Here is a 21,309-nt window from a genome sequence, read left to right as displayed (position 1 = left end):
GCCTACATCTCATCACTTTAGGCATAAACAGTTGACCAAGTCTGGGACTAAGAGCAGATCCAGCCGCCCCTAGGCTCCTCTCGGAGAAGGAGCCTAGAAAGCAAGGGGGTCTGCTCTGAACCTCGTGACTCAACGGGAGGGCTCTCCTCGTTGTCTTCCCTGAAGCGATTCCCAAAGAAGCAAGGCCTGTAGCGTATCTTTGGTGATGTATGGTTATCACACGTTAGACAGTTTGCCAACATAGTTTCATGCCAATTTTTGTTGTGAGCATACGAATTCTTGCGGTGAGCATGCCAATTCTTGTGGTGAGCGAAGAGAAGTTGAGTTTTGGGAGTTAAAGGATCCCTGGTGTTGTTTCACCTTAATCCTGACGTGGGAATCGGCAAACCCGAGTCATGGTCCTGAGAAGTTGGGACGTGACACCCCCTAAACCCTGGGAACCCCTCCCCTTTAGCGGGGGAAAGACAGGGAGCAGCAGTAGCCGGCTGCCCGTACGTAGGTGGTGAGGAGCAAGAACAACAGAGAGGGCTCGGGTTTTAGAGGCCTCTGGTTTTAATGCGACCTCAAATCAGAAGCGTCTTCCATCAGGAGCCTGCACAAGGGCCTGCGAGAGAGCTGTAGCCATCACTGATGGAGCCGCCGCAGTAGCCATCAACAGAAACGATAAGACAGCGTACCATTCCGTGCCGCAGAAAGAAAGAAAGAAAGGCCCGACTCCAAAGGTCATAATGACGGAGCTGTTTAATGAGGTAACTTCATTGCCACCCTTCTGGGCGTAAGTCTATCTGTGGCAGGAGTCTGCTGCCCGATAGGAGTCCGCTGCCCTGTCCGTGTTGGCCTTCATGCGCGCTGCCAGGCGGGAGAACGTCCGTCCACTGGAAGTGCCCTCCAGGCTGAAGAGGTGCTCCAGTAAGGAAAGACAGCAGCTCTGCCGCAGCAGCCAGGCTAGCCTCTTCCTCCTGCCACACGAGAGAAACTGCTTGGCCCAGAGGCTCTAGCTGTGCAGTGCTAAATGGACAGGGCCGGGGGAAAGCAGGGTGCAAGGAGGGAGGGAGTGTGGGGCTCTGCCGTCCCCTGGTCTACCCGCACGTGGCTCCTTACTGCCTCGGTCCTGCTAAGGCCTATGTGTCAGGTTCAGGGTGGCCTCAAGCCTAGGCAGGTTGGGCCGGGATGCCTGGGACCAGGTGGGAAATGGCTCTTCCTCCCCTGGCTTCTCAGTTCTGCTTCTTACCGGGCCTCCTGCGGAAGGGAGGATACTCTTCTGGAAACAGAAGAGGCACACGGCAACTTTTCCACCTGAGACTTGACAAAGGCTCCAATGGAGGTCCGGGGGAATTGTCTTCCGAGCAGGCTCAAAGCCTCCCTGAGCATTTTCTTTGCCAGCTTCATGTGCCCCATATGCCAGCAGACCTGCAGAGGAAAAGGGAAGCATCCTGATATGGACTAGTTGCCCAGGAGACTGCAGGAATCTCCAAGTGGCTGGAGATGCCAGGGATATCCCCTGCAACCGCGGGAGGCATCCAGCTCCGTCCCCCGGGAGATCCCTCCAGACCTGCCCGTCTCTTACCTCCCCTTTGAGGCTGAAGAAGGTGGCCTCTTCAAAGCAGGCTATCACATCTGCTTTCTTCTCTAGCGAGTTCCTCAGGACCTCCGCTTCGTTCAGCTTCATGAGGGCCTTTGCGCAAGCACACAGAGAGCAGGTGAGCGTGGGTGCAGAGCCCATGGCCAGCCTTGTCCTCCCTCGTCATTGCCTCTGGCATCTGTCTTAAGAGGGCCTGTTTCTCCCCCTGGTGACGCCCGCCCAAACACAGTCACACTGTCTCAGAGCACAGACAGGCACCAGTGATCCTTCAGACTGCCTCCCAGCTAATGCCCCCCGTGCTAAGGGCACAGTGCCTTGTGTCTCTTGCCGCAGAAGAGGCAAACCAGAGGAAAAAGTCAGGGTCTGACCCCAGCATTTCCCTTCCAAGGTCCCGCAAAGGCATGCCCGAGTGCAGCGGCCAGGCAGGCAGGCAGGCCTCTGTGCACAGTGCGTGCTGGCAAGCAGGGCAACTCACCATGTAGCTGTTGGAGACATGCAGGTAGGCAGCCGCAGACTCCAGAAGGTAGTAGAAGGCTCTGGCAGCATCGCCCATCGCCACGTAGTGGCGAGCCAAAGGCACAAGCACCGATTCCACGATGGCTTTGCATTCACATGAGCATGTACCGCTGTGCTTTCTGTCGGTCTTGCTGGGCAGCTCAGCTGTCTGTTCCCTCTTTGCCAGAAACCGTCCTGCCACACTAGTCAGAGGACGGTTCCCAGGAGAAGAAGAGAGCAAAGAATACACAGGCATCACCTGTACTGCTCTTTCTCCCCACAGAGATGGCATCAAAAGCCCTTTTTCAAAGCAGAGCACGAGGCCACGGGCACGTACGACCCGTACAGGTGCTTTGTAGGTAGGGAGAAAGAGACAAGCTGGGCTTTCTGTCACCTCTTCCCACAGGCAAACCACCCGAGTCCCCGGGGCAGGTTTTCCCCTGCAGATTTTGCAGTGCTACTCTGTAGGAACTGGAAAGCAAGGGCTGCTCCAGTGTAGTGCGATGATCGCTCTGAGACCACAGGCTTCCTCAAGCCCTCCCTCACCTCCACGGCCACCTCCTCCCACCTCCCACCCCACAGAAAGCCTCTTCCCTAAGCTGCAGTCACAACCGGCAGCCAAATGGCGGCGCTTCCTTTGTCTCCTCTGGACACCCTGAGCTCACTGCCTTCCAAAATCATCAAAACCGTGTCTGCTCACCCAAAATCCTCCTCCAGGAAAGCCTGCTGCTGCTGCAGAGCACCTGCAGCATCAGGAAAGAAAACAGGGGGTTAGACACCTCCTCACATACCGCGGGGGAAGAACTACTCTCCCTCTCCCAGCGGGCTGGGGATCGCAAGGATCCTTGCAAGGGTCGCGACACACTGCGGAAAGTCTGCAGTGGCCATCCTCACCTCCTGGGCTCGTCCCTAGCAGATGTCCTCCCACCCCATCCCCAGCACAGCCCCCCCTGGGGTCCTGGAGGGCCCAGGCTGTGAAGCATGGTGCACAGCATACCCTCAGGGGCATGAGTCCTATCCCTCTTCAGCTGTTCTCCTGCGAGCACCAAGGCCTCCCAGCTGTGAGGGTCGCCCTGCTCAGCAGGGCCCTGACTGCTCCCTCCCTCCTGGCTGCTGGTGACAGTGAAGCGGTGGAAGGCAACAAAGTCCCCTTGGCTGCAGCTCTTGCATTTGTGCGCGTGCCGCTCCAGGAAGGCGGCGCACTTGCGGTGCAAGGCGACCCGCTGTCTCTCGGGCCACAGCTCGTAGGCAGCCTCCCGCAGCAGTGGGACACAGAAGACCAGCACGCCAGACTGCCGCTCCGTGGTCTTCTTGCTCAGAGAGGGTCTCTCCACACCTGCAGGGCAAAGGGCCTTTGCATCAGCCTGAGCTGGGGCCAGGGCTCAGGGCCGTCCCAGCCGGGGCATGAAAGTCATGCCTTGGTGAGCATCCTTAGCGGCAAACCAGCGCTGCTGCACACCGAGCCTTGCAGGATGAGGCAAAAGGGCCCGCCTTGCCTTGCTGATGCTAGCACAGCCCGGGGGACACAGTGCTCAGCTGTGCTCCAGACAGGAGCTGGGGATGTTGCCGCCAGCCGAAGCAAGCCCCGGCCAGTGCTTTCTCTCCGCTCCTGGCAAGGCAGTCCCCAGCCTCCTGAGCTTCCCCTGCTGCGCCACAGGGGAATCAAAGCTGAATAAAAGCCTCTCAAAGGCCCTGGGGCACTTTGGAGGCCACCTTTGATGCGGATGCCGCAGGCAGCTGGGAGAGGATATCGGTGATTGCACATGCCCTCCCGTGCCTGCGCTACAAGCGGCACTTGAAGGCAGAGGAGCAGAGGCACTTGGGACAGCTGGTGGGAGCTTCCCTCCAGCGCAACGCTAGCGTTCTTTGAGATTGACTTGTAAGATCTTTGAACAAGCCATCCCGAACCGCCATGCCTGCCTGAGCTCCACCCAGCCATTACTGGGGCAGAGGGGGGAAGTGCACCGTGCCCTGGCGAGCCCCACCAGGACACAGCTGGGAGCTGTGTGAAACCTCTGTGGTTTTCAGCCACTTAAGGATGTTGTCGCTCACCAGCATGTCCAACAAGCAATTCATCTTGTGCCTGATGCCATGAGGAAGGATGTGTGACAGCAGCTGGGTGGTAAACACTGGCCCGATGACAGCTGCCAACTTCAAAACCGTCTGCTTCAGTGGCTTTATCCGGTCCAGCTGGGCCAGCGCAATCTCTGTCAAAAAGAAGCAACACCTCTTTCTCTCTTGCCTGTTCCCCATGCTGAGGCTGGAGAGGCTGGAAAGTCTCAACACATGAAATGGGGTAGACTTTGGCCTCTTCTCCTCGGCACCGCACCTGCTGGGCAATTGCAACCCAGGGCAGGCGTCTTCAAAATGGCTCCACACCTGTTGGAATCGCAGGCCACAAGGCCTGGGGAAGAGCGAGACGCTCAAACAGACGCTCGCCCCCCTGGGGTGAGGAGGGCAGGATCCAGCAGGTACATGCGTCCATGATGCGCCCTACCAGATCTGGAGTAGGGTTTTGCCCAACAGCGCACACAGAAAACAGAGAACCTTCCCCACAGCAGAGCTGGACTCAGAGCTCCCCACAATGCCTCTCTTAACTTGGCCAGAAAATAATATGCCTTTTGTTTGGGGTTTGTTTTTTTTTTTGTTTTTTTTTTTGGGGGGGGGGGCGGCGCGCAGGGATGGGACAGAACAACGTAATAGCAGGAATGCTTTAGCATGACGTTTCTTCGAGGTTCATACAAATGGCTATGGCTAGAGAGGAGGGACAGTCGTTGACAGCTCCCCCATCCCGCTCTCCTGGTATGGGGGGATTTCCGTGCCAATTCACAGAAAAAAACAACGGATCTGGTTTGGATTAAGTGCCTTGAGAGCGCCATTAGCTGGGGAGCTTAAAAAGAGAATAGCGAGGGCAAAGTCGCGATCACAGCTGAGTCAGCGGCAAGTCAAAGACTTTTCCCAGCAAAGGATTTGCTTCTGTGAGAAAAGGGAGCCATTCTAGTGTTGCACCAATAGCCTTTTCTCTCCTACCTGCTGCTGGAAAGCAGCCAGCAGGCTCACAGCTGGTTCACACCCAGGAGGGGTAAATGGCTGCCCGCAACCCCAGGCCTGTTCCTGGTTGCACTGGAGCCACCTTCCCAGCAGAGCCCCCAAGCTGAGAGGGTGACTCTGCAGCACACAAATGCCCAGCCTCCCTCTAGCCAATGCCCCGCGAAGGGGCCCCAGCACAGCCGCGAGCCGGCAGAGCGGCTCTCGGTCCCTCACCTTTCAAGGTGGTGGGCAGCACCGTGTTCTCCGGGTTCACGTCTGGTCTGATGAAGCAGACCGTGCCATCGTTCCCCGCGCTGGAGCTCGAGGTTGCTGTGAGGGGTGAAGCCTCAACTGCAGAAGCTGGGTGGAGCAAGAGAACACGACTAAGGCAATTTGCAAAGTCACTTGCGGCTTGCAAACGTTTCAAAATTCACCTGAGATGGGACAAGTCCCACTTCACATGGTCCAGTGCAAGCGCACAGACCTGCACGCGCTGAACGTGGTCATTAAGCACAGCAAAACAGGTTCCCACTGCAAGCATTTCTTTGCATAGCCCTCCCAGAACAGGCAGGTGTTCTGCCTTCAGACCAGCTTTCCCAAACAGCCCCTCAGTCAAAGCTTCTGGAGTGCCTAGGGGGCAACTGAATGCCCCGCGACAGAAAGCAGCAGCATTGCTGCCTTCGACAGGGCTACCTCCGCAGCCAGGGAAATTGCCAGTGATCATGCAAAATGCAGCATCAGCCCCGGCTGCTCCCAAGGCCACAGCACTCTGGCTGGCATGGCGCTCTCGGCGGCATTGCCACCGTTTTCTTCCGTTACCACACCCTTGTGGGGATTTATGGGTTTGAATTCAAGTTTCCCAGGCCCGTCCCTCGCCTCAAGCTGGGGTTTGTTCTCAAGTGAGCTGGCGTTGGGCCAGGGTAAATTACGTGCCCATTAGAATGCCTAAGAAACACCAGAAACACATGTGCTCTGGAACCATTTCCCCCGTGTTTTAGACCCCCAATCCCCCCCGCACCCCCCCAAGAATTTAGGCCCCTCCAAGCCACCACAACTCGCCAGCCCCTGCTTTGGCTGTCCCAACAGCAAGGCACGCAGGAGCCCACGCCTCCGCCAGACCACGTTCTGCACTGCTGCAAGATCTGACTCTGCCCAGATCAACGGGGGAACGATGGGGCAAGACTGTGCTGCGGAGAATGCGCCACAGCAACTCGCTAGTCAGCAGCAAAGGTGCTTACTGATCAGGCTCTCCCAGTTGTCTTCTGCTTTTCCACCCCGCCTCCGGGTGCGGAACAAGAGCATGTTGTTGCAAAGAAGGCAGCCCAGCAGCTCCTTGCAGTAATACGGGATCCCCGAGCTTCTTTGGATCAGGAACCTGGACAGGAGCAGACGCGGCAGTGACCACCACAAGAGGAGTAAAGTGAAACACGGTTCAGGTGGGCAGCGAGTCACTTGGGCAATACAGGGTAGCCAGCATCTTTGTCACAGCTGCACCTCGCCTTTGAATGGGACAGTCCTCTGCTGGCTTGGGCTTTTGGGCCCCCCCGAACCTCCGGCCTTCGCTGAAGTCCGTGGGAAAAGAATTGCGGCCAACGGCCAAAGCGCAGAGCAGCGAGCCCTGCCTTTCCCCTCCTCAGGAGCCTAGATCCTCTCTGGCAGCAGGGCAGGCCTCTGTCCCAGGGAATCTCCCCCACAGCCTGGCCACCTAGACCAAGGCCTTTTCACAGCCCAGCCACACTTGGGCTCGGGACTCTTCCTCCCTTCCTCTCTGTGCAGCCGCGAAGGGCTGACACTTCCCACGCTCTGTGTCTCGGCAGTGGCCCGCTCTCAGCTCACGCCTGCCAGGACAAGGCATAACAAGCAACCCACCTCCTAGAGTACTCGCTAGAGTCGGTGATGCTTCTAGTGGCCCTGCGCTCCCTTTCCGGGGGGGCTGATTCCCGCCCGTGGTCTGCATAGGTTCAAGCCCTCAGGAGGAGCTCCCCTGCCTCAAACTTACCTCGCTAGATCCCTGGAGATGCTGTCTACTCTAAGGTTCTGGCAGACCTCCTGCACCACAGCTGAAGGTTTCAGCTCATCCAGATGAAGATAGGTGATTTTCTGGGACATTGTGCTGTCTGCTGCAGCTTTGCAAAAGCCCTCTGTCCTTGGGTAGCCCGGCGCCAAGCTCATGACCATGAAGTAGGAGACATTTCGGAGCACGGGTGACATGATACTCCAGGAGGCAGGGTCGATGAAATGGGCATTGTCGATGACGAAAATGCCAAATTCTCCTCCAATGGTCTGAAAAAAAGCAGGATGTTCTGAGGACAATCCAGTGGAATCCCAAGTGTCTTGCAGGGGAGGAGACTGAGCCTCTGTCTCTTGAGAGGATGCTCTGAAGTCTCTCCCCAGCTGCTTCCCTGCTCAGAAGCTTACTGACTCAATTTCTTTGAGATTTTAAGGTCACACCTAACACCACCTGACCTGCAGAAGGAGGCAGCTTGGGCAAGGGAATGCAGAAGCCATTGCTCCTTGTCCAGGGTACACTCGACGGGAGGAAAGCTATGGGGTGTGTTTGTGGGGCTGCGTGGAGGAGGGGGGACGTGGGGGTGGGGGGTTTCTCAGGCCCCAAAGGGCGATGGCCCGGGCGTGTGGTCCTCCCATGCACTCACACTGCTGTGGTGCAGAGTCTGCAGCCAGCAGGCTTGTTTTCCTTCTCTGACCCAGGAGGAAGGAAGGAAGGTTGGAAGGGAGGAAGGGAGGAAGGAAGGAGAAAGGCTCACCTTCTCCAGCACTTTTGCCCAAGTCGAGTGCAACTCCTTTTTTCTTTCAATTCCACGCATCTCGCGAACCTTGTCCGAAACGGGAAACTGGCCAGAAAAGCACAGTCAGGCAGAAGCATCGCTCCGGGGCTAGGCACATGAACCCACCAAGCAAGACCGCAGAGCAAACTGCCCCTGCTGGCCTCAGCACCTTAGCTCTCCCCAGCACAGGTGCAAGGAGCCACAGTGGGGGCTACACCTGGAGCCCAAAGCAGAGGCCCTCTGCTGAGGGTCGCTGGCAGAGCTGGGGCTTGGGGGTGGGCTGAAGAGCTGGTTCTCTGCCTGTAGGAAGCTTGGGCTGGCTGGAGCAGACCACTCGCCCAGCACCAGCCTCTCTCCAGTGCCACTTCCAAGGTGCTGAACAAGGCACCAGGCACCGCCAGATGCAGCGCAGGACATGAACTCACCCCAGAAAGGGAGCCCCCCAGGGCCCAGGAATGGGAAACCTGTGCTACCACCCCCACGATTCCCACCCCCGAGCTCAGGCACTCCCAGCAGCGCGCCCACACAACATCAGACCCCGATAAAGCTCATGAGAAGGCCTTCTCCAGGGCCAGAGACGCCTCTTGCTCTCACCTCGACAAGGAAAATGTCACTGAGGAGACAAAAGCTGCTCTCTTCAATTGTCCCTCGGAGCTTTGTCTGCAGCGTGCACTGCCTGGCACCGCACGGTTCACTGTCCTGGAGGCCCAGGGCCCTGGCCATCAGCGTACGGATGGCAGAGAAGGACTGCCTCACGTTGGCCTCTAGCAGTTCCATGGCAACTACCCTGCCGTGCAAAAGCAAAGGGGACTGAGATCCCCAACAGCCCAAGCCTTCTAAGACAAAAGGGGTGCAGATGCCCTTGGGGGGGTGCTCGTCAGCCACTCGTCTCAAAGTGCTTCCCAGAGGAGGCCAAGCTTTTCACTCCTCATACGAGAAAGGGCACAGAGGGGCAATTGCTGCCAAGCCACTGGGAGAGCCGGCTCCAGACTCTTGTGTCTCCACAGCACCGGCCCAGGTCTCGCTACGTCCCCCCTGCAGAGGAACTCACGGGGCTAAGGGGCAAGGATGGAGCAAGTGGTGGGTTTGCCTTTGGGCTCCAGACCTTAGCAGCCTGACTCCCAGACCACAGGAAGGCTTTTCTGCCCCAGTGCTCCTTCTGGGAAGGAGCAGAGGGCAAGCAGGGCTTCCGAGACAGGCCACCCTGCTGTCTGTTGCATCTCGAGTCAGATGAAAAGCATTGGGCTCGGGCTCTTTCCTTCTATCTGTGCCTGGCCCAGAGGTGAAGGAGGAAAGGCCACGGCTCAAGAAGCCACCTCCAACTCCCCAGAGGTGTAGAGGCGGGAGCAGAGCATGCAGGTGCTCCTAGGGAGAGTCTCCAGGAGGCCTTCTCGGGAGGCTGCAGTCCAAGGACCAGGCGCACCAGCAGAGGGGACGGACTGTTCTATGGCTGCCAGGTGATGGGCAGGGGCAGCATCCCAAAGCTAGAGGTCAAAAACCTGTACCTGTGGCCAGCAGCCTGGCCTAAATAGGCCAGTTCGGTAAGTAAGTGGCTCTTTCCGGAGCCCATCGTGCCCTCAAACGCCAGGATGTGGCTTTGTCCTAAGTCCTCATAGGCTTTCAAGCAGCTGCCAAAGCGGTCAATCTCCTTCTCCCGACCTGTGAAGACAAACAAGAAAACCAGCTGCTGGGCGTGCTGAAAAGCAGAGAGATGCCACTTTGGCTGGCACCCTCCACCGCAGTTCCCTGTCCTGCCACCACTTCCACCAGCCTGCCTACAGCCAGGCCTCCTTCCTGCCCACTCATCCCAGCTTTTTTACCTCTGCCTTCCCCAGAGCGGCAGCCGGCCCGCCTGCCCCACAGTGCAGCTTCCATGCCTTCTTCCCCGTCCCGCCACCCTCTGCCCTCCCACAGACACAGAGGTTCAGCCGGCCCCGTGCAACTCCCCGCAGCGATCCAGCACAAGACTGGAAGAGATGATGCGAGTCGCTGCAGCATCTCCTCGCTGTAGCATGAGCCACAGGGCACTTCCTGGGAGCTGAGGCAGCATCTTCAGTGTCTTTTGGCTGGGCTAGAGTGAATTTTCTTCAGTGATAGCTCCTATGGTGCTATGGTTTGGATTTGTGACCAGACATGGGCGTTGATAACACAACGATGTTTTGGTTATTGCTGAAGAGCGCTTGCACAGCGTCAAGGCCTTTACCATTTCTGACGCCGCCCCGCCAGCGAGCAGGCTGGGGGCACGCAAGAAGCTGGGAGGGGGCACGACAGCCACGACAGCTGACCCCAACTGCCCAAAGGCCTATTCCGTACCATATGATGCGGTGCTTGGCAAGAAGAGCTGGGGGAAAGAGGGAGGAAGGGGGGACGTTTGGAGTTACGGCGTTTGTCTTCCCAAGTCACCGTTACGCACGATGCAGCCCCGCTTTCCTGGAAATGGCTAGACACCTGCCTGCCCATGGGAAGCAGGGAACGAATGCCTGATTTGGCCTTGCATGCTTGCGCAGCTTTTGCTCTACCTATTAAGCTGTGCGATTCTCTTCCCCATCCCGCTGGGGGGAGCGAGTGGCTCTGTGGGGCTGAGCTGCCTCCCGGGGTTAACCTGTAACAGGGCCCAAAACCTCCAGCAAGACACCGAGGGATTAAAGGCACCCCGTGGGTCCTGACATTGCCATGTCTACGCCCAGATGCTGCCAAGAAAGGATCTCTGAGGAGTACAAGGGGGAGAACCCACCACCGGAACTCTCCGTCAGACTGGCAGAAGGCAATCGCTTTCCTGATCCCAAAGACCGGGATCAGTTTAGCCCCCAGGCGTGAGCAGCTCCCTAGCTGAAAGGTACCTTCGTACCAGGTCTGGAGCAGGGCAAGGCAGCACCAGGCGCCTCACCCTGCTTTCCACCCCAAAGAGGTCAACCAAGTAGGGGCCGAGAGAGGCCGCACTTCCTTAGGGCCTCTGCAGCAACACCATCCCTGGCAAAAGCTTCTCCCGCCCCAGCGTGGCGCTAAAAGTTACCAAGGGGAAGAAACTGGGCTTCAGAAGAGCAAGGCATTCTCCACCTACCCAGTAAGGGGGCGTACTCTGACCTCTTCTTGGCAAGACCCATGCCAAATATGCTAGAAGCAGGGGAAAAGAAAACACCAGTCAATTAGCTGGTGAGAAGCCAGGGGACACAGAGAAGCAGCCTGGCATGGAGGGGCAGGATGTGCTCCTCGTGCACCTGCTTGTCTTTCGGGCAGCATGTTTTCCCCTGTATGCACCCCCACCCAAAGTTCAAGCTGCACGCTAGGACAGCTTCAAGCATAAAGAAGCCCAACGGCCATGGCAGAACAGCAGAACGTATCCAGAGGCCACCACCAGAGGCCAAACCAAGAGACGCTGCAGACACGTGAAAGGAGCCAGGGTGTGCTGTTGGCTAGCACACGCTGGCCAAGAGAAACAAGTGTCTTGGAAAGGAGGACTTGTGTCACTGAACGGGCTGGGATGCCAAGCACCTAGCACCTTTGGCTCAACTCCTCCTGGAGTTTCCAAGAGATGGCAATGTTAACGTTCAAACCGTCATCCAAAGCGAAGGTCAAATCCTGGCCCAGAGGAAAAGCTGAGGTTTCAGCAGGACGACATGAGGAAGGGTGTCCCCACGGTCCACATTTCCCCATGGGAACCAGGCTGGCCCAAAGCTTCCTGCTCGGAAGCGGCTTGTCCCAAAAACCTCCTTGGGTCAGCATTACCAGGGCATGTGGTGGAGCAAGCACAGCTGAAAGCCATTTGGACAGAGCCTGCAAGGCCAGGTTGTGTCTGCCAAGACAGACTAACCTTCCCCATCCCTGGGGCTTCACTCCCGCTCTCTTAGCAGCAGGAGACAGCAGGGGAGAGAGGCAAAAAGCCTCCCGCACCAGGGCTTCTGACCGTCTCAGCCACAGGCAAGGGAGACCAGCTTGGTCTCTCTCTGCCTAATTCCTCTTTGCTGGCCAAGGCTGCACCCTTGATGCCACAATCCCCTCGTCCAGCCCTCTCGGAGGTCACTCACCTCTTCTTGGTGATCCCCACATATTGATAGAGAGTGCCAGGATGACTGAGGCCTTTCATCTTTTTCTCCGGCAGCTCCTTGAAGTAGTAAGGGGGCAGCCGAGAGGAGGCGTAGGTCACTGCATCACAGGACACCAGCCCAGGGTAGTGCACCATCATCCGGGCTGCCAAATTCACCTTCTGGCCAACGACTGCCAGAGAGAGAGCGAGCGTGCGAGAGCGTGCGTTGACGTACCCGTGCGACCAGCCCCGTGGCGCCCTTCCAGGCCAACGGCTGCCTCACCTCCAGCACAGGCCAACCCCACAGCGGGATCAGCAGAACCCAGGGGAACAAACGGCCACAGAGCCCGTTCTCCTGCCACGGGCCAGGACCCGCACTGCCCGGGCCGCTCCTGACCGGCTGCTGGGAAAGCCCTCTCCCAGCCCGCCTTCCTCTTCCAGAGTGCTATGCTTAAGCAGGCCCACGCCAGCCTCCCGCGCCTCAGACACACGCCTCCTACCTGTGTATTCATGCCTCAGAGGGTGGCCGGTGACTCCGCAGAACACCATCCCACTGGTAACTGCAACAGACACTGCCCTGGCACACAGGGAAACAGTGCAGCTTCAGCAGCGCCCCAGGCGCAGTCCTGCCCGCCCAGATTCATCCCTTCCCGCATCTCCCCTCGGCGCTAGCCTGGGCCACCTGCCATCCTGTCCTGCCAGCGCGGGTCCTGGGGACGTGGAGAGCTCAGGGGCGCAACATACCCACGTTGCAAGGGACAAAGGACAGGGGTAGAGCGCATGTGGGATGTTTTGGACACTTCCCCTGAGGCCACTTTCCCTGAGCTGCAACCTGCAGAAGGCCACAGCCCTCTCATGAGCAAAGAGGGAGGGAAGAAGGCACCCGCGATGTCACTGCCTGCGATGGCAGCAACCTGAGATCAGGTGGCTGGACCCCATCCCTGTTCATGGGCCAGTCGCCCAGAAGGGCCTGCCTCTGGCACCAAGGAGCCTCTTGCCCTTGCAAGGGTTCGTTCCAGCACGGTGGCTAGCAGGGTGTGCTTGGCGGGACTCCGCCTGGCTGCCGAGGGCTAAGTCCGGGGCTTGCCTGCCACCTCTCAGGGCACTGCCTCCTTCCTGCCAGGGACAAGGCAGAGCAAGCTAGAAGACACGTCTCTTTCTGGGAAGCCCCCTTGCGCCATCCCAAGCAGCACGCACCCCCACCACACACTCACTCTACTTCCATGAGCATCGTGGAGCAGGAATTGAAGATCTGAATAGCACTCTGCAAGGCGTGAATGCTCTCGTAGGGCAGCTTTTCTCCACTGAGGCCAAACACGCAGAGGAACATGCAGCCCTGCCAAGGACGGATGCAGCACATCTTGCTACAATGCCTAAGAGGGAGCCTCTCCCTCTTCCTCACCGCCCACCCCCTCAGGGTGGGGGGAAGCGATTGCTCCCACACACTCACCTTATCAAACAGGACGATTTTGTTGATTTTGCCTTTGTGAGGACAGAGGATTTCTAGCATCTTCCTGCTGGCATCGTGGATGAGGGTGCGGATGTCCACTGTGCTGATTCCTGCAGTCAACTGCAGTTGGACGAAGAGGCTGGTGACCGGCCGTAGCTCAGAGAAGAGGTCCAGCGGCACTCTGTCATCAAGCTGGAAGACAAGAGCAGGATGGCTTCACCAGCCTGCTCTCCCGGGGGCTTACTGCCCATACCAGACACCGAGGGAGAGCAGGCATACTGGCAATAGCAGGTACTCCCCGAGGAAGGGCTGAATCCTTCTCTCAGTGCACATGGCGGGCAGGCTGCCCAGCCTGTGGCAGGCAGATACCGAATCATTAACGCAAATGACAAAGGAGAGAAAGGTGCTCCGGTACCACCCCATCCTGGGACGGGTGTGGACACGAGGGGCGACCCGCAGGGATGCTCTGGGGACTTCAGTGCAACCTCCCCTTTATCCCACCACCACCACCCCGGCGCATCCAGAACCATACCCCCAGAAAAGACAGGCAGACAGAAGTCTGCCGCCCACCACCCGTATCTCTCTGAGGACAACACACGCAATGGTGCGGCACCAGTGCCCCCTGGCTCAGTTTCCCCGCGCTGTCTTCTCAGGGTGCGTTTCCTTCTCTTTGTCTGTTCTCGTGAGAACTCCATCTCTGCAATGCACCACTTCCTCTGCCCTCCAAAAATGCAGCCCCCAGCAGTGGTGGCCTGGACGTACCTTCCCGAGAGCAGCTCCTGACATGTACTTGCTAAGCACGTCGTACGCATTAGCGCCACCGGGCAGGAGAAGAGCAGGTCTCATGGCACCTGAGGAGAGAAAAAGCAGGTGGTCGCTGGGAGGACAGGACTACGAGGTGTTGGAAAGCAGGGGCTGGCACGGGAAACGGGGGAGAAAGAGTCTTCTGCCTTTGCTCATGTTGCCACCTCCAGATGCTCACGGCAGTGCTGTCCCCTGGAGGGAGAAGGCAGCAGCAGCCACCGCCCCAGCTGATGCACGCGAGGGCCAAAAGCACGAGTGCCAGCCGAAAGGAGGAAGAGGGCGCAGGTGGTTCCTCTCTGGCCCCTGAAGCAGCCAGGCCCCACCTTTCCAGGCAAGCCGCGAACAAGGTGAAGTTGGCACTCACCTTCCCCTTCCAAGCGGTGGCTCCTTGGGTGTCGTACAAGCTTGCGTAAAGCGTCTTGGCGTTCTGACCAAGACATCGGATCCATGCCTGTAACCTGGAGACACACGGCGTGAAGGCACTGCCACTGGCCTCCCCAGGAGTCCCAGGGGACAAAGCCTGCCCTCCACCGTCACTGCCCAGAAAAGGGGAGAACAAGCCCACCTGGCTGGATGGGACAGCAGTGCTTCCTCAGAAGCACCGGAGCTGGGCAGGCATCACCCAAGCATCCCCCAGCTGTCAGCAACAGCGCCATGACCCACAGAGGACATGGCTGGTGGGGCCAAAACCCTCCCAGTGCCTCCCGACCCCTCAAACCAAGCAAGCCCAGACCACTGTTACCCCTGAGAGGGAAGGACAAGAGCTTCAGCTGCCCACCCACTTCCACAGCTCCAACTCTCTCCACATCCAGCTCCTCAGCCTTCTGACACCTCCCTCCTTCATGTCCAGGTCTGGGTCCTCAAAATGGCTCTACAGGCCATGCCACCCACCTACCTTCACAGCTCTTTTGCCTGCAAGGCGCCTGGTCCTGAGCCGGTGCTGCTCACAGAGCTCCCAGGAGGTGGCTGAGAGGATTACTTCACCTGCATTCGCAAGCTCTTCCGCCTCACAAACTTCATCCAGGGCCTCGCCACAGATCAAGAAGTACTGCCGCCTCCTGTCTCCGACTACCAGGAGGTCCACGGGCCCTGCAGAGATCCCTGGTGAGAAAGAGAGGGAGAAGCAGCACTGACACAGGGAAGATTTTGAGCTCTACAGCCCCCAGCATCTCAGCTGTTCAGAACCTAATCTGAAGCCCAGTGGGGAGACTGGCGTTATGGAAAGGGAGGGCATCCTCCATCCTACTCAGGGGCATACTGACACAGGTCCCTGAAACAGGTGTCTAGAAACAGACAGTGTGTTGAGAGTGCCGGGTGTCTTAGCCAGCTGCCTGCCCAGAAGCCCAGCAGCCTGCCCAGAAGCCCAGCAAACCAGGCGGGCTTGATCACTGCCTGCTCTGCTAACGTGCAGGCAGGTTGTAGCTGTCTGCTTGACAACACCCATGACAGCCTGCCAAAGCCCTTCCCAGAGCCATGTGCAAAGCAGCTCCCCTTTGCTCTTTGTGAGAGGCAGGGGAGAATCCAGCAGGGCAAAGGATGCAAAGCTGCCCCCCCCCCGAAAAAATGGAGATAACTACCTCCCACAGACATTTGTGCTAAATCAGACATTTGAGGACCCTAATACTTGATCTGACGCCCGCTTTGCCTTTAAGCTTCCTCTGCATCTGCAAATGCACGCAAACCCAGCAGGCCTGGTCTCCCATCCCCGCCCAGACTACAGCTGGCCCCTTAAATGCTCGCAGGAGATGCTTTCCTTTGGCACTAGCCCCAGGACGGATCCCCCCATTCCCTGCCAGCGAGAAGCACCCCGTGCCACGGCGCCCGTACCTATCTTCAGCTGGATCTTCTGACCCACGTGCGTGTCACGCTTCCCATACTTCCTCTGGATCTGCCGGCTACACTGCAGCACCAGGCTGATGGTCTTAGCCAGCTCCCGGGGTGGTGCTCTCCACAGCACCAGCACAGCATCCCCTGGGGAAAGTGAGGGAAAGGGAAAGGCTCTGCTGAGACCTGACTCTCCCCGACCTGCGCTCAGTGGCAGGGACAGCAGAAACCGGCCGACGCGCTGAGGAAGATGGGCCTGTGGGAGGGCATCGTCCTGGAGGGCCAAACCCTGGGCACCGGCACACCTCTCCTCTCCCGGGCCAGCCACAGCAGCCGACAGCCGGCAGCGCTGGCACCCCCTGCCCCGAGCGCTCCTCTGCAGCTGCAGCACACCAGGGCCTCGTCCTGCCCTCGCAGCCTGGCAGCCCGAGCTCCGCCATCACCAGGGCCTCCCCGCCCCTCACCACCACCCCGACACACACCTTTGGCTGCGCTTTCTCGGGGGTCTCCTCCTCTCAGTGCTTCCTTGTCCCCCCACCCCCAGCCCAGGGTCCTACCAGCAGGGGCAGAATGAGGGAGACAACAGCCCTTGCCAAAGCCAAACCGGAGGCAGGCAGGCCCCGGGAGAAAGAGAAGCCTGGAGAAAGGGCACTGCACGGGGGCTGCGTGAGTGGCCAGGACGCCGCCTCAAGGTGCTACACAGAGCCTCTTGAGAAGCAGAGCACAGCAAATGGCCGCCACAACAGGTAAATGCTGCAGGTCAGCACACGTGGGCATCGTCGTCCTAAGTACATACCAGCAAACTTAAAGATGTCTCCTCCAAAAGTCAGCACCTCTGCGGACAGAGAGAAGGAAAGGAAGAGTCATGTGGACACCTTCTTCCAGAAGCCACAGAGCAAGCCCCTCCGCCCCGAGAGGAGCACCCAGGTGAGGGTGCACCGTGGGGCACAGCCCAGGAAAGCACCACTCTGGCCTGCCTCCCGGGCTCACAGGGGCCACAGCCCTGCTACGTGCACAGCAGGCACGGAGGCAGGCCTGCGAGCTGCCACCAGATCTCAGAAAGGTGGAGGCTGGAAGGGACCTCTGGGGTCCATCTGGTCCAACCCTGCTGCTCAAGCAGGGCTGCACAGAGCCAGCTGCCCAAGACGGTGGCTAGATCATTTTTTAATAGCTCTAAGGAGGGAGACTCCACAAGCTGCCTGGGCAACCTGTGCCAGCGCTCGGCCACCCTCACAGTCAAAAAGCCTTTCTTGACGTACAGAGGGAACATCCTGGGTTTCAGTACATGCCTGGGGCGTGGCCTCTGCTCCTGACACTGGGCAGCACTGGAAAGAGCCTGGCTCTGTCCTCGTTGCACCCTCCCTTCAGGTTTTAGACACATTACTAAGATCACCCCCCAAGCCTCCTCTTCTCTAGGCTAAACAGTCCCAGCTCTCTCAGCCTTTCCTCATAGGAGAGATGCTCCAGACCCTTCATCGTCTTTGAGGACTCTCTTGCTTTGCTCTACAGGGGCTGCCAAAGAGGTGGCCACCAATGTGCTCACGGTCAGCTTAGAAGGGTCAAGAAGTCCCCTGTGAAAAGGCGCCCGCGAGGGTGTCACAGGCACACATATATCAGCGCCAGCATCCTCGGGTCACTTGTGCGCTGGCACTTGCTGGATGCCCCCAGCCTGCTCTGGGCACTAATGCATCACTGAGCCGGGTGTTCATGCCAGAAGCACAGAGGAAGCTGCTGAGAAAGCGGGTGCCTCCTCAGCCACAGGGGGGGAGCAGAAAGGACCTGCGCCCGTCTTGACTCACCGGGAGACCCTGGCTGCTCTTGCTGTTCCTGCAGGCCACAGAAAGCCCCAGCCCTTGCAAGGAGGCAGGACCAGGCTGCCCAGCATGTCTACCCCCACCCTCCATGAGCAGCCTCACGGCCCGATGGCAGACAGTCCCGCAGCACGGCTCTTACCCTCCAAAATGTCACACAGGCAGGAATTGAGGGTTTGCGCCAGCTCATCAGTGCCTCTGTCTGGGCCGGCCCTCTGGATGAACTTCTCTGTCAAAGCAGTGAAACCTGTAACAGGGACACCCAGAAGTCAGGAAATGCCCACGTGGGACAAAGGACCTGGCAGCCAGTTCCATGCTGCCCGGCCCGAGAACCTGTAGGTCACACCTTCCCACGCGCTGGCTCAGTGCTGGTGGTGGCAGTGGTTGACCGCCCAACATAACCCGTCCCCCTCTCTTTGGGCATCCCAGCAGAACACCTCAGCAGTGACAAGGTGGCCACTCTGTCTGAGGAGCCGGGGCAGGGCTCCAAAGGGCCTAGCGTGTCCCAAAAAGGCTCGTGTCCGTGGTTGCTCCTCCCTGCTCACCCCACCTGAAATATCCGCAAAGAGCAGCACTCCTTGGACAGCCTGAACGGGACTGATAATCTTGAGGTAGTCCTCAGCAATGAGACTGGGGAGAAAAGCTGCTGCTTTCTCCAGCTGTGAGTGGTAACGAACGGTTCCTCTCCCAGGCAGAAGCCATCATCAGCGCCCTGTGGCACACGGGGTACCTCAGGAGAAGATGGCCGTGCCCAGCTGGGAGGACGAGGACCTCACCACACAGTGCGAGTTGCACAGTGAGCCCGGGGCCTCTGTGCGGGACTGGCCCTCTGCCCTCATGGCGGTGCTCACAATCATCTGGCAGTGACCTCCTCCGTAGGTTATCACTTGCTTACCCATCATCTGTCCTCAAGCAACACAATCAGCTAACAGCGACATCGTCTGTATGTCATCGCCTGCCGAGCAGCTGCCGCCGTGACCCAGTCTCCCTCCTTGACGCTGAGCCAATGACTCAGAGGCAGCCAGCGCCGCCCCACTTCTTGGAGGACAGTGCCGAAGGGAGGCTCGTGCAGCGACCCGTCGCTGAATTTGCAGCTACCTAACTAAGGCCTTGCACCCTAAGAATGGGTCTTTGGAGGCTCCAAATGAGGCTTCGTACCCTAAACGAGGAGCTTGGCCCCTAAAATGAGGCTTTGGGCCCTCCAAATGAGCATTTGAACCCTCCGGATTGCAGACTGGATCCTAAAAAGGAGACTTTGGAAGCTAAAAACTGGGGGTTGGGGCCTGAAAATGAGCCTTTGCACACTGTAAATAAGGCTTGGGCCTCTACAACGGAGGCTCTGGCCCTTCCACATCAGACTTTGGGCCTTCAGAATGATGCTCTGGGCCCTCAAAAAGAGTCTTTGCACCTGAAGAGTGGGGCTTGGAACTGATGAATGAGGCTTGGACCCTAAAAATGAGGCTTTGGACCATAAAAAGGAGGTTTCCGACCCTAGAATTGAAGCTTTGGACTCTAAACCTGAAGCTTTGGGCCCTAAAAGAGGGGTTTGGAGCATAAAAATGAGGGCTTGGAAACTCAGGATGCAGCTTGGAGCCTCAAAGCAGCTGGCTGGATCCTAAACATGATGCTGCTCTATAAAAATGAGATACCTGTTCCTGTGCACGTAGCACCCCTGGTCCTGGTCCTGGCCCTGCTCCCTCCCTTGCCCCAGCTGCCCCCGGCCCATCTCTCGCCTGTTTCTCCTGAGGCCGCTCAGCCTCTGCCCTCTCCGGCAGAGGAACTGGGCCACAAGTGACATCACAAGCATCTGCACAAGCCAGGTTCCTGGGCCTGCCCTATCGGCAGTGACATAAACACCACCACAGGATCCTAAAAATGAAACTGTGGCTTCTTCAAAAAAGGCCATGGGTAATGAAAGACAGGTTTGGACCCTCCAAATGAGGATTTCAGCCCTCAGAAGCAGCCTTTGTCACTGCAAAGAATGGGGGAGATGCTACGAATACGCTTTGGACCCTGACAACAAGGTGAACCTATTGGTTCCTCTATGGCCCCCCGAAAGGAAGCTCTGATGCCAAATACAGGCCTTTGGGCACAACATTTGAGGCTTAGAGCTGTGAAAGGCGGGTTTCGACTCTCTGAAGGAGGGTCAAGGCCTTAAGAATGGGGCTTTGGGCCCTAGAAATGGTGCTTTACAAATGAAAATGAGGCTCTGAACCCTGAAATTAGGTTTGGGGCCCTCACATGATGCTTTGGTACCAACACCTAAGGCTTTGCACCCTAAAAATGGGTCTCTGGATGCTCAACATGAGGCTTTGGGCCCTCAAAATTGCAGGCCGAATCCTGAAAACGAGCCTATGGCCCATGACAAGGAGGATTTCGTCCCTAAGAAAGAGGCGTTGGAAGCTAAACATGAGGCTTTGGGCCTGAAGTGAAGCCTTTGGACCCCCAAAACGAGGCTTGGCACCTTCATAATCAGACTTGAAGAAATCGTTACTCACAGGATTTAGTCCTCATCACGACCATCGCTCTTCTTGGCAGCAGAGGGGAAAGCTCTGGATGACAAAGGACATCAGGATGCGCTCCAGAAAGAAAAGACCAGTGCAAGAAGATCGCCGTCACCTAACTGCAAAGGAATAATTCTAGCTCAATGAAATGGGTACCCAAAATGAAACACACAGAACAGCATCCGTCCTTGAAACTCTTTCAGTGTCAGTTTTAACTGCTGCGGATCTGCCGGCAGACAAACTTACTGTCACAGGGCCCCAAAAGGAGTACTAATGAGCAAAACAGAAACTCTGCCCGTAGCCCCTATCTATCTAGCCTGTAAAGGTAAACCAGCTCAGCCTACAGCTCCGAAGGTAGAGACCAGTCCATGCTTACATCCTGTGTCTACCTGCTCCGTGATCTGTCTAGAAACTGAAATCAGAATCACCTTTGAAAGAGGATGGAACTTGGGGGGAAGGGGGTTGAAAGGAAGACATTGGTGGAAAAAAGGAAAAGTGTAGGCATGCAACGCAAAATGGAAGGAGCCAAGTTACCCCACAGACCAGCTCGGGCCGACTCGCTTTTGCTGGCAAAAAGCTGTGCAGCTTGGAGGGAAAAAAAGCAGACTTTGGTGCTGGGATGCACACAAACGTCTGAGTTCAGCTCTGAAACAGCAGAAAAACCTTGTCAGGGCTCCTTTCCACTGTCCTCCTACCTGGGTGCATGCTGCAACTTCCTTGTTTCCCTGAAGTCCTCCCAGACTAACAGGGACGTGGCATCTGTCCAGTCCACGTGCCACGACGAAGGAACGGTTCGGATCATGAAGCGGGTAGCAGATAACTGCATCTGCAGAAGCAAAGGGGCAGCCACGCCTCAGCTTCAGAGATGCCCAAAGCTGCCCCAGGAGCCCTCGGGGCCCCAGCGTTTGCTTGGCCCTGAAGCCCCGCAGGGCCTTGCCAGCACTGGGGAGCCCCAGGGACAGAAGGGAAGGACGGTGGTCAGCCCCTGTGGGGAGAGTG

At 57.9% G+C, this 21,309-nt stretch overlaps 1 protein-coding gene across 1 annotated transcript; it reads right to left on the bottom strand.

Annotated features, from left to right (window-relative positions):
* Positions 1-781: 781 nt before the first annotated feature.
* LOC126037197 (adenylate cyclase type 10-like) lies at positions 782-18,705 on the bottom strand. The gene is made up of 25 exons (XM_049797462.1): positions 18,583-18,705; positions 18,357-18,465; positions 17,949-18,053; positions 16,792-16,830; positions 15,999-16,142; positions 15,067-15,272; positions 14,536-14,622; positions 13,368-13,559; positions 13,132-13,253; positions 12,418-12,494; positions 11,919-12,108; positions 10,955-11,007; positions 9,399-9,552; positions 8,488-8,680; positions 7,873-7,959; positions 7,107-7,390; positions 6,346-6,482; positions 5,342-5,458; positions 4,091-4,284; positions 3,779-3,854; positions 3,075-3,413; positions 2,058-2,272; positions 1,568-1,675; positions 1,232-1,410; positions 782-959 (listed from the first exon to the last, which is right to left on the bottom strand). Exons 1-25 carry the CDS (start codon positions 18,703-18,705, stop codon positions 782-784), a joined length of 3,708 nt encoding a protein of 1,235 aa, XP_049653419.1.
* Positions 18,706-21,309: the final 2,604 nt, after the last annotated feature.

The sequence above is a fragment of the Accipiter gentilis genome, unplaced genomic scaffold, assembly GCF_929443795.1.
Source record: "Accipiter gentilis unplaced genomic scaffold, bAccGen1.1, whole genome shotgun sequence".
NCBI lineage: Eukaryota > Metazoa > Chordata > Aves > Accipitriformes > Accipitridae > Astur > Astur gentilis.
Note: the sequence above shows the minus strand (reverse complement) of the source record. Positions and strands in the feature narration are given on the sequence as shown.

Excerpts from the sequence above, each read along its gene's own strand:
- LOC126037197 (XM_049797462.1), bottom strand. The coding sequence starts at position 18,705 with ATGGGTAAGCAAGTGATAACCTACGGAGGAGGTCACTGCCAGATGATT. Across the intron at positions 12,495-13,131 it reads ACGATGCTCATGGAAGTAGA|GGCAGTGTCTGTTGCAGTTA; the intron begins GTGAGTGTGTGG and ends CCTGTGTGCCAG. Across the intron at positions 7,391-7,872 it reads GGGCAAAAGTGCTGGAGAAG|ACCATTGGAGGAGAATTTGG; the intron begins GTGAGCCTTTCT and ends GCTTTTTTTCAG.